The sequence below is a fragment of the Thamnophis sirtalis genome, unplaced genomic scaffold, assembly GCF_051295495.1.
Source record: "Thamnophis sirtalis isolate CommonGarterSnake01/CBP01778 unplaced genomic scaffold, rThaSir2_p1.2 scaffold_6, whole genome shotgun sequence".
In the NCBI taxonomy this organism is placed as follows: Eukaryota; Metazoa; Chordata; class Lepidosauria; order Squamata; family Natricidae; genus Thamnophis; species Thamnophis sirtalis.
The window spans coordinates 92,554,357-92,566,443 of NW_028261386.1; the positions used below are offsets into that span (position 1 = coordinate 92,554,357).

Genomic DNA, 12,087 nt, shown 5'->3' on the forward strand with positions numbered 1-12,087 from the left:
AAATACCACCAATATGCGGACGATACGCAACTGTATCTGTCCGCCCCGTGCCAACTCAATGAAGCGGTGGACGTGATGAACCAGGGTCTTGAGGCCGTTAAGAACTGGATGAGCGCTAACAAACTGGTACTCAACCCGGACAAGACTGAGTGGCTGTTGTGTTTCCCTCCCAACAATTTGGCTAATGTTCCAACACTTAGGCTGGGGGGTCAAATTTTATACCCCTCAGATAGGGTCCGCAACTTAGGAGTCCTCCTGGATCCACAGCTGACTTTTGACCACCAGTTGTCAGCTGTGACCAGGGGGGCATTTGCCCAGGTTCGCCTGGTCCGCCAGTTGCGGCCCTACCTAAACCGGGAGGCTCTCGCAACAGTCACTCGAGCCCTTGTGATCTCTAGGCTGGAATACTGCAATGGGCTCTACATGGGGTTGCCCTTGAAGTGCATCCGGCGACTGCAGTTAGTCCAGAATGCAGCCGCGCGAGTGATAGTGGGCGCACCGCGGTTCGCCCATGTTACACCCATCCTCCGCGAGCTGCACTGGCTACCTGTCGGTCTTCGGGTGCGCTTCAGGGTACTGATGACCACCTTTAAAGCACTCCATGGTAGTGGATCTGGGTACTTGAGAGACCGCCTTCTGCCGATTACCTCCCTTCGACCGATTAGATCGCACAGACTGGGCCTCCTCCGAATCCCATCCACCAGTCAGTCGACTGGCGACTACACGGAGGAGAGCCTTTTCTGTTGCAGCTCCGACCCTGTGGAACGATCTCCCCGTCGAGATCCGTACCCTCACCACCATCCAGACCTTCCGCGCAGCCCTCAAGACCTGGCTCTCCCAACAGGCCTGGGGATAGGTTCCCAATTTACCCGCCCGAGTGTTGATTGTTGAATGAAAGTTGTGTTTTATTATTTTTCTTTTGTTCACATTTTGTTTTGTCTTTTGATACTGCACCCCCTCCCGTGATTGTAAGCCGCCCTGAGTCCCCTCAGGGAAAAGGGCGGCCTATAAATCTTAATAAAATGCTAAAATGCTAAAAAAATGCTAAAAAATGAAATATTCTTAACTATTGTATTCAATTGTGACCCCTGGAAAATTTAGTTTGCTTAACCATAGCAGGCTACAACTGTTTTGTAAAAATAAAACTTCAGGTCAGCTCAGCATGTAAACAGCTCTTCAGGAATAAAGCGCCTGGGGTCACCCAGAGCGAATTGGGCAGCCATATTCATTTTCTGAAATCTGAATTTGCTTGTGGGAAGCCAACAGGAAGGTTACAAATGGTGATCATGTGACAGTACCATTCTGCAACCGTAACTGCAAGCCAGTTGCCAAGAGCTTGGAGCACAAATCATGTGACCACAGCGACACCGCAATGGTCAGAAGTTCAAGGACCTGCCTTCTAAACATTATTAGTTCATGCTGTTGCAGCTTCAGTCACTACAAGTGGTTAGTAAGCAAGGTCTACCTGTTATTTCAAAAAACTTTTGATTTGTAAGGCAATTGTAGATCACCATGTGACTATATTGTTGTATCACTGATTCAATTTTATACTTTATTGTACCATATGTTTTTTCTTCATTGTTCATCGCTTATAAACTTATATAAATAATTGAAACTCATCATAAACCAGCAAAATACAAATATACTGTCAGCTCAAATGTATTTTATTTGTTCATTTCTTGCACTTGAAGTATTCTTCGATGACATCTTTGGCCTGAGATTCTTTTCCATAGTCCTACAACAAAACAATATATTAGTATTCCAGTAAATTATTGATTTAAACAATTACATAGTGACCATAGTAGTAAGTATTTAGTGATCTATTATAATTGCAGAATCAAGAAAAAAGGCAATTTAGGTTAGCAGTTGTTAACCATATCCTTTAGGGCAGTGATCCCCAACCCCCGGTCCGCGGACCGGTGCCGGGCCGTGGAGTACCTGGCACCGGGCCGCGCAGCGGCCGGGGGCCATGATCGCTGCAGCGGCCAGGGGCCATGATCGCTGCAGCGGCCAGGGGCCATGATCGCTGCAGCGGCCGGCCGATTCCTGAAAAAAACCTAAGAGCGCCTACGCAGCTACGTAGGGCTAGCGTAGACAGCGCTAGTAGCGTAGCCTTGCGTAGGCGCAGTTTGTGCTATGCTATCTACGCTAGCCATACTGAACTGCGCCTGCGCAAGGCTACGCTACTAGCGCTGGTCATCGACGCGCTCAGTGGGCCACGGTAAAATTATCAAAGGCTGACTGGTCCGCGGTGATAAAAAGGTTGGGGACCACTGCTTTAGGGTAAAAGAAAAATCCTTCTATAAGATATCAATGTGGCCGTTACTGGGACCTCAATGACTACAAAGTCTTCAAGGCTCGTGCTCTGGCATTATTATTGCCAGCAATGATCTTCTGCAGAACATTTGTAAGTTAAGCAGATTTTGTCTTACTGGCAGCTCCTTGGTATACTAAACAACTGTGATAATTTAGAAGAATGCAAAGGCAATAGAACATTAGAAAACATTATTTATCTGCCACACTTGTTGTCTTGTTATACAGACTAACATCTCCCAAAAAGCGCTTTTCCACTTTTTTCTACTATTTATGAGCAACAAAGCAACTTCTATATGGCAGAAATAAAAGTAGTTTTCAACTTATGACAATTGAGTTAGGAATTAGTTTTAGGAACTAGCACTCATTAATTGGGGGACCATTTGACTGTGCCTGATTTTACACTTTTTTTGGGTCACGACCATTAAAATGAACTTATTCAGTGGGTGCTTTTTTGCCATAAACTGGCAAAAAATACCCAGTTACAGTCCTATGACAGTCCTATTAAAGCTGTTTGACTGCTACAAAAGCTTTAAATGTGAGCTGCCTGTCACATGCCCAAAATTCAATCACATGACTGATAGGTTATAATTGGTTGCCAGAACTCTGGAACTGAGTCCTAAATAGCTTTGAGAAGGTCCATATCTTTGAACAGTCACTAAATGACCAGTCATTAAGCAAGAACTACCTGTACTTTAAATGTAGTACTCAAAAGGATATGTAGTACTTGCAGTTTTAAGGAGCCTGTACAAGTATACAATTGAATAAACACAAATAATCTAAAATAAAAAGAACATGTTATCTTACTTTAACAACCACACAACTGCAGCCCACAACTTTACGAGGTTTTCCTTCTCTGTCGATCTTGCAGAGACCTACCCACTCACCAAGCTTCTTGTTATCATCAACCTGTCAAGAGAGATTTGCATTTTGTTAGAAGTGCTAACAATACAGTGTAATAAAGACAGAATCAACAGCAGCTGTACACTCAGATCAAAAGGGTAACAATTTGTGGTTGTTTTCCTCACAATTCTCAGTAGAGGGAGCCAAGTTATCATCACCGTACAGCATTACTAACTTGTTTTAACCAAGAAATCCCAAACAGTTGCATAATTTTACTATAAACTACTTGTCGCACATTACCAATTCTAAGTAAAAGACCTGTTACCTTTATCAGATTGATTTGATGTTCAGCACAAAGAGCTTCAACCAGCTTCACATACATAGGTTCATCACAATTGGATGCAAGAACGCAAAGATGGGCTTGACGTCTAAAATGGAAAAATTATCAAATAAAATTGGTAAAATAACCTGTTTCCTTAACATAGCTGTTTGGATCAAATTGTTATTTGTAAGGTGTAAAATATGAAGACTGAGGGGATTACAACCACAAAGTCCAAGTCATAATTTTCAATCATTTCCTAATTGTGTTACAGAAATAGATTTTGGGAAGGTGGTATAGAAAGATGAAAAAGAGCTAAAATGTTTCTGTGAAGTTTTATGTTTAATTCACAGAGAAATTTGTAATACTAAGTAACTGACTAAATGTAATATGTTTATGAAAATAATAATAATTAAATAATAATTAAATAATAATTAAATAATAATAATAATAATAATAATAATAATCAATGATAAAACCAGTTATCATTCACCAATTCCATTTTAAGTCATTTTTTAACAAAATCCATTTGTTTACCACTCAGAAGTGGGTAAATCTAGCATAACCACTTAGTCATTCAAAGAATGACCTTTAGGTTTATGCTGTTTCTAGCTTGTTTACTCACCAAATAAACTCTTATATACAGGTTTGTCAGACTATCATTGTCACTCATAAAGAGTGAAGGGGTATCCGACTTTCATGAAGTCATCATTCAAACACTGTAGTTCTTATCTTTGAATCTAATATACAATTTGCTGCTCACCTGGCCACTTTCTAAAATTAGTTAGTATGACAGTACATCCATCTTTGCCCTCTGGCTGAAATCTGAAATGCATCCCACTATTAAACTATACCAGCTCAGCCTACCGGCTATTTTCCCATCTTCCCAACTACATTTAATTAATTTATCTGATGGCCAGTTTTATCCTTCTATCATCACTTCCATGTAGCCATCCAATGAACCTACTTTACCTCATCACATACTACTGGCTCTCCTTTCCCCTTTATCCCTCTCTGGATCAAGTCATATGCCGTCTCTGTCCAGAGACCAACCATATGCTCTAGTTTAGTACACATATAAAGCATGTGTGCTTTAATCCATACGCAGACTACTCAAAGTGACCAATTTATACATATAATGGCCTGCAGATCCTTAAAATATAGTTACATGGTCCCAGAAAAATGCATTTCATGTTAGGGAAGATGTTGATGGGGTGTTATTATTGCATCTTGTTACTGAACACAGTATTTTTCGGAGGAGTAAGTAGAAAGCCTGGAAGATATAGCTTCTCTACATTACACACCCTCTTCAAGCACCAAACTGGGCTCAAACAATTAGACGTTTTTAGGATCCGGTATGTACAGAAGAATACAGGTAGTCCGACTTACAACAGTTCACTTAGTTACCATTCATTTACAATGGGATTGAAAAAAGTGACATTACCATTCCCCACACTTATGACCATTGCAGCATCCCCATGATCATGTGATCACAATTTAGATGTTTGGAATCTGATTCATACTTATGATGCTTGCAGTGTTCTGGGGTCACGTGACCACCTTCTGTGACCGGCTGACAAGCAAAATTAATGTGGAAGCGAGATTCACTTAACAGCCATGTTACTAACTTAACATCATTGATTCATTTAACTGCAGCAAGAAATGTTATAAATTGGGACAAAACTCACTTAACAAATTTTTCACTTGGCAGAAATGTTGGGCTCAATTGTGGTCGTAAGCTGAGAACTATCTGTACTGCTGGAGGAAGCAGTAACAGCAGCATGTTTTGTTCCCCTTTCCAATATAACTGCCAAAGATTTCTAAATTTCATTCTGGGGCATCTTTCAGGATATTTTGAAAGAAATGAAATGAAAACACAGCAAAGAAAAGGAAGGTAAGACCTTCACCAATTTGTCCCATACCAGGAACACAAGACTGAACCCAACTGAAACTGAATTAAGCTTGGAATTGATGTATCATAACATACTTTACACTAATCACTAACAACACATTTGGGTCAATCATGTCAGCATTTACCTTGCAGTGTAAGGAAGGAAATTTGCAATTTAAGTCCCACATTTAATTTCACCGCACACTGATAACAGAACTATTGGCACAATAGATTTTAACATTTAGAATATGTATGTCTTTAAATATCTTATGATTCTTCCAAAAGTAGTATGCAAACATGAATCTCACACAAAATCAAAGCAATAGGCTGTACAATCCCACCTTCATTTGGAGACAGCCTAATCACTTACTTGTCCAAGGCTTTGGCAGCTTCACGAATTCCACGAGCTAATCCATCATGGATAAGTGCTGTTTTGAGCACTTCTTGAAGGGCGGTGTTGACATCCATTATGCCTCCAGCAGTTATGCTATGTAACAAAATATAAAAATAAGCAAGCTAACGCATGTAACTTGGAAATTCCTTAAAATTTTGATTGCAATTCTAATGATAACCTGAAGCACAAGGATGCAAAAGGTCTAAACAATGAAAAGGATGTACAAGTTCAAAACAGATATGAATTATGAGTACAGAGGAAAATTAAGAGTCCTTTAACAAGTTAGAAATTAGAGGAAAAATAATTTCATACTTTCGAGAAACATTAATGATTTAGACAAGCATCTGGACACAAAACACAGGTCTATGCCGCTTCTAGTCATCAGAACACAAAACTAATTCTGTAAAATATGCATTCCAACAAGCAGGTAGCTAGTGAATATATGTAAAAAAAAACCATCATCTGACGTAGAGGGTGCTGAAGTAAAAGGCACAAAAGTTTAAAAAAAAATCTATTCTGTCCTTTTATTTTTGAGAGTCAGTTTGGTGCACCTGCTAAGGTACAAGCCTAGAAACAGAAGACTGTTGCAGTTCTGCCTTGGTCATGAACAACCAGCTAGGTGACTTGGCCCACAACAACTGTACTTAGCCCATCTCACCTCATAGGTTGTTGTGGGGAAAATAGAGCATTGGTATGTTCATCACTCTGAACTGTATATGTTAAAAAAGGGTAGGATAAAACTCTAAAAAACCCAAACAGACTGGCATTTCAAAGCAAAGTAGAAGAAACTGATTATAATTACTTGAAACTGCTATTTTTTCCTCAATGCTGCTCTGAGTTTGGCTGCAGTTACTGAAAATCTTTCCTAGTGTTTATTTCACCTTAATGATACAGAACCCCTCCTGCCCAACTCTACAGAAAAGTAATGAAAACCTTTCCATCAATGCTTCAAGATTTTAGATGTTTAAGGGAGAATTCAAATAACGCACCACATCTCTGTCCCACGGATAAAAACCATCTGAAGCCACTGTATTATTTTATTTTGCTCACTAGCGATAAAATCTCACATCCAGTTTTTAACCTCACAGCAAATAAAATTAATTCTGCCACAATTAATAATAGTTACAGGAACATTGCATAGATCACATAAATATATTCTAAATATATTTACATGATAAATTTATAAACATGTTTGTACCATCTAGATAAATATAAATGTAGAGATAACCTTTATTATAACCTTTATAATAAAAATAACTTCATTATCACTCTCTCCTGTGAACACACGGGCACATATAACATGAAATGCCTGAACATTTATTTATTGGAACTTGTCAAACAAAAACGAGAATAAAAGAATAAAAATACAATGACAGGGAGAATAGGCATGTTAGGAGTTTAGCAAATTCCATAAGTGCACTAACTCCTATTTAGCAAAATAGGAGTTGTACTGACCAAAGTATGAAGTCAATTTGTGACTGAAACGGTGAAACTTTGTAGCTGAGATAACTGGATCAGGCAGGGGACTCCAGACTTTGACAACTCAATTACAGAAATCATATTTTTTACAATCAAGTTGGTGTGCATAGTCTGACTCCTGAATGCAAAATCACATAACTTAGTAGTATAATGGACTTGCATGGCCACGTAACATCACACTGGTATAATGGGAGTGGGTGTTTGTTAATGCGATTATTGGGTTAGGGATATTTTTGTCTTCACTGTGAGTTGTATTGTGGTGGGGGGGGTGCACTTTCGAGTTCTGTAATCGCAGAATATGTATATGTGTGTGTATATATATGTATGTATGTATGTATGTATGTATGTATGTGTGTGTATATATATATATACACACACATATATATATATACACACACACACATACACACACACACACACACACATATACATATTCTGCGATTACAGAACTCACTGGCGAGCAAAAATCAGAAAAAGAGAATATTATTTTAAGAACTCTTGGGGGGAAGCACTAGGCCCCACCACGTGGAGCAAAGCAATCAAGGAAGCGGATATTATCCAGCGCTCTGTGCAAATGCCTAGGACAAGGAAGCACGCGCCGGCCCTCCAGTGGCCTCGTGGACACCGTTCTAAGCATCTCCGCCTCGCGCACACTTACCCTTCCTCGGTCATGGCTGGTGGTAAATGCTCCCTCCCGGAGTTCCTGAGAACAAGACAAAAATCCCCGTTAAACCTTCGGAACCACGCACTCCCCTGTGGCTTCTCCTCCCGCCTTTTCCTCCTCGGCTCTCTCCCCCCTCCCCCCCCGCCCCGAAGAGGGAAAAGAAACGAGTAACCTTTTTTAAAAAAAACAAACTAAACTAAACTAAACTAAACTACAGGCCTAGCAAGGCGCGCGCTCACCTTACAAATTCCACGAGTCGCCGATGAAAAGGAAGGGGTGGAGCCTCCGAGCTCCTATTTAAACCCCCGCAAAGACCCAAGCCCCGCTTCTGAAAATAGGTGTCTGGTTCTATTGCCTGTTTTGTGGCACACGACCGGGCAAGGGTTGAAGGGGTGGGAACTTGTAGGAATTTCAAAGGTTACACAGAACTACTAGACACCATCCTACATCGAAGTGGAAGGTCGCCTATTCGGGCAGCGGGAATCTCTGAATCCCTGAGAGCTTTGCCAGTTAGGTGTCTATGCTAAGTGCCGGAAGTATATCCTCGGACTAGCACCGCACCAGAAAGGCGCGAGTGAGGCTTCTTTTCGGGAGTTTTGATTGGACGATAGAAGCAGTTGCTGAGTGTAAAGGGAATGGTTCTTGCTTAATGTATAAATTAATGGTTACTTGGTTAATGTGTAAATTATCAAGGACAAAGTACATTTCTGTTACTTTGGATCGGAGTTGGGTTTTTTTTTTTTTTGGAAAATGAACTTTTTGTTTGCCTTGCCTTGCCTTATTAAAGATCGCCGTAAAAAACACGTGCAACTGAATTGTCTTTCTGATATGTTTCTCTTTCACCCCTCTCACCTACTATGGAGACTAGCCAATAGGTGCATGGTGCTTGGAGGTAAATAAAACCAAGTCGTCACGCAGGTCAACATCTAACAGCTGTCAAATTTTATTTTAATATTCTTATGGTTCTATTTTTGAAAATACATTTGATTTTTTTTAAAAAAAATCACGTTACTCGGTAATAGATAATTTTGTTGCCCTACCATTCCTAATTCTAAACCAGTTTTTAAAATTAGTAAATGCTGCTGTACTCCTTGAGTTACTGCTGAGTGCGAACGCACTCTTCTAAGAAAATTTTTAGACGAAATTAAACTAAGCGAAGTGTTTGGTATGTTCCTCGTTCACAGAATGTTGCTGGAACTCCATACAATGTCCTGGATTTAAAATCTTAGGTTTTTCATTCTGATTTTTCCCAGGAAAATACAGTACTTCTCAAGTGGAAGACAATGCTTTTTTATACCTAACACTAGGTGGCGCTCTTCTTTCCTCCTACAAAGGTTGCTATCATGCAAAAAGGCTGCAAAGCAGTTGCAGCAAATTGTGAAACTTTATGTGACGTTGTTACGTTTCAACTTTTGCTAGGAGGCACGACTGAATATGTAAACATAAACATGTAAGATTCCAATAAAAAGTTTATGAAGAAGTAATAATTTGGAACTCAATGGAGAACTCATTTCAGTAGAAAGTGATGGCTTCAGTTTAATATGGTAATAGAAGTAGTAGAGCCCTATGCATCCTATTTCAAAAGTTGCCCTACCAAAGCAAAAAAAAGTGTTATTTTCTGAGGCTATTCCTGTGCAAATCCACTTGGGTAAAATTTATAGTGATTGTGGATTATTCATTGCATTTAGTGGAATTTGTATAAAATATTGGCTAAGAAAAATGCATTTGTTTATTTCTGAGCATCACACATAAGATCACACAACATTAATGCAGGAAACCTGCGGCAATGCAGTTTTGGAAAAAGCTCAAATGAGTAACATTTTAAAAAGTAAAGGAGTCAAAATTTTAACATCACTTCTGAAGCTGAGGGCATTTTTACTAACGTTGATTGCCTGAATTTCAAAATAACACATACATTTCTTCATCCAGAGGGTGCTTGTTTACAGAAGACTGACAGACTTTAACAGCAGAGAGATAAATATTCACAAGTTAAAGATACAATCATTCTAAATATTTTAGTAAGTTTTGACCAACTTTAGCTTCAGTTTTGCAGAGTGCAGTGAAAGTAGACAAAGGTGGGTTGGATACCACATGGAGAAAGATTTTGGTTGGGTGTAACCTTTGGCTAGAAAGAATCAGAATTTCTCCTCAACATCAGAAGTAGTGAAACAGGAAATAAAGAAGAAGTAGTAGTAATATCTTTGGCTTTGTCTGGAAGTTAGCAGCTTTGGTAAGAAGTTTTATTTTTTCTTTGTTTCTTGTCAACCTGCTGTGATCTACCAAGTACTGGAAAGGTTAGTGACTGATTGATGATTATTTATTGTTGAACATAGGGTAATGGAAATGATTTGAAGATAGAAATATATACATATTTTCACAGAGCAAATTTTGTTTAAAACATATTTAGACTCTCCTCAGGTTTATGATTTGTGAGACTTATGATTATTCTAGGCATCTTGTTTTCCATTGTTGGAAGAAATGTCCATCTGGGTTCAGTTCCAAGTGGGGAAAAAGACACTGGAAACATGGGGACTGCTTGGAAAGATGGTTTAATGGTGGACAGGATCACATGGTTTGAGATCCTGGGCAAAAAGGGAAGAGATTCTGAAAGTGCCCAAGTTTTATGCCCTCTCTGGGCTTTTGAATTTGATTGTATTCTGATTGTTTGTTAGTCTCCCATGGGGCCATGCAGGGGTAACTTTGCAGGTTTGTCAGTGTCCCAAGCTTGGTTGAGCCTTGCTGGGTGATGTAATCTTCCCAGGTGCCATGTGGTGAGTTGTGTTGCTAGATGGGTAGAGGGCTAATCCTACCTTTGTTGGATCTTGGGTGAGGCAGTTTGCCTATGAATAGACCTAGCTATCTCTTTATCTCTTAAGTGTGGACATCTGCTGTTGGGCTATTGAGAGGGTGGGGGCTATTAAGAGTGAGTCTGCTTCCTGCCTAAAAAAAACATGTTTCTCCATTTCTCATCCAGGGAAATATAATATTCTGCCTTTTTATATTTCCTAGACTAATTCATTTTTCTAGGAGAGGGGTTGGTGCTAACTTGCTACACCATATAGAGATAACATGAAATGTCCCAAATATGGTACATTAGTTTAAGTACAGAACTGATGCTGGAGGATTCTCTCACTTCTTATCTATCCTATAGGATCATTCTGGGAAAAATGGAGGTAGCAACACTATCTATGACAGGGCTGTCAAACTCGCAGGCTGGATGCGTCACACACTGGCCACACCCATGCCCGGTTTAGTGAAGAGGAGGAAAAGTCACAATACATCACATGAAGCTGCTATGACGCCTGGAGTTTGACACCCTTGATCTAGGACATCTTGTGCTCCTGCAGGAAAATCAGGATTTGAATCTAATAAATCAACATATTTGCTGGATTTACATGATTCTCTGAAACACAAACTAGCAAATCACATTTAATCTATTATGCAAACTCAAACCCATATGATCAGTTAATATGGTGCGGTTTACTATAGGAACCAAGAAGATTTGTTATTTTCAATAAGTCATAATTGTTAACTATGCATAAGCGTGTCTGGCAAACATAGCCAACATTTGGGCTGGTACATTGAACTGAAAGTGGCTAGTTTAGTTTCTGACTTAAAATATTAAATGAGCATGTTGAGGCTAGTAAAACAGGCTTTGTGACTTTAATCAGTTGTAATTTATTAACTACATTTAGGTAAATAAGCCATAAATTCACATACATGAATCCATCTATTAAAATGAATGGCAGAAAATGCCCATTAAAATGCAAGTCCCTCACCAAAACACCTTGAGCAATCATAATTTACTCTAAAAAGCATTTGGAAGAATTTAGATAATTCTTTTTATAGTTTTTTATTTTTCATTTTCATAACATATAATCATATACATATAATGTATACTATTACATAGCCAACATCATATTATATTATTAAACGTTTCTATCAATTCATCTTACCATCAACTCCCCAAAAGAAAAAGGGAAAAAAACCCGTTATTGGCTCTTTTGCTCTCCATACACCATATTTGTTCATTCACTTTCTTCTCCCTCTCTCATCCCCCTCCCTACCTCCTTTCTTCTCTCTGTCCTCCTTCCCTTCTCTACTTCCCCTTCCTCTCCCCTACTATTCTCTCCCCTTTCCACTCCTCATTTCTCTCCTCCTCTTTAGATAAAGATTTAGATAAC

The 12,087-nt window shown here is 39.3% G+C and overlaps 1 protein-coding gene and 3 non-coding genes across 4 annotated transcripts; all 4 read right to left on the bottom strand.

Annotated features, from left to right (window-relative positions):
• Positions 1-1,643: 1,643 nt before the first annotated feature.
• On the bottom strand, positions 1,644-8,253 carry RPS12 (ribosomal protein S12). The gene is made up of 6 exons (XM_087718443.1): positions 8,143-8,253; positions 7,898-7,942; positions 5,737-5,853; positions 3,482-3,584; positions 3,121-3,222; positions 1,644-1,735 (listed from the first exon to the last, which is right to left on the bottom strand). The coding sequence occupies exons 2-6, from the start codon at positions 7,909-7,911 to the stop codon at positions 1,673-1,675; spliced, it is 399 nt and encodes a 132-aa protein (XP_087574569.1). The 5' UTR covers positions 7,912-7,942; positions 8,143-8,253; the 3' UTR covers positions 1,644-1,672.
• Positions 2,312-2,438, bottom strand: LOC148045082 (small nucleolar RNA SNORA33). The gene has a single exon (XR_015697228.1). It is a non-coding gene; the product is annotated as a small nucleolar RNA SNORA33 (small nucleolar RNA).
• LOC148045083 (small nucleolar RNA SNORD100) lies at positions 3,293-3,382 on the bottom strand. The gene has a single exon (XR_015697231.1). It is a non-coding gene; the product is annotated as a small nucleolar RNA SNORD100 (small nucleolar RNA).
• On the bottom strand, positions 4,122-4,193 carry LOC148045084 (small nucleolar RNA SNORD101). Its single transcript, XR_015697213.1, has one exon. It is a non-coding gene; the product is annotated as a small nucleolar RNA SNORD101 (small nucleolar RNA).
• Positions 8,254-12,087: the final 3,834 nt, after the last annotated feature.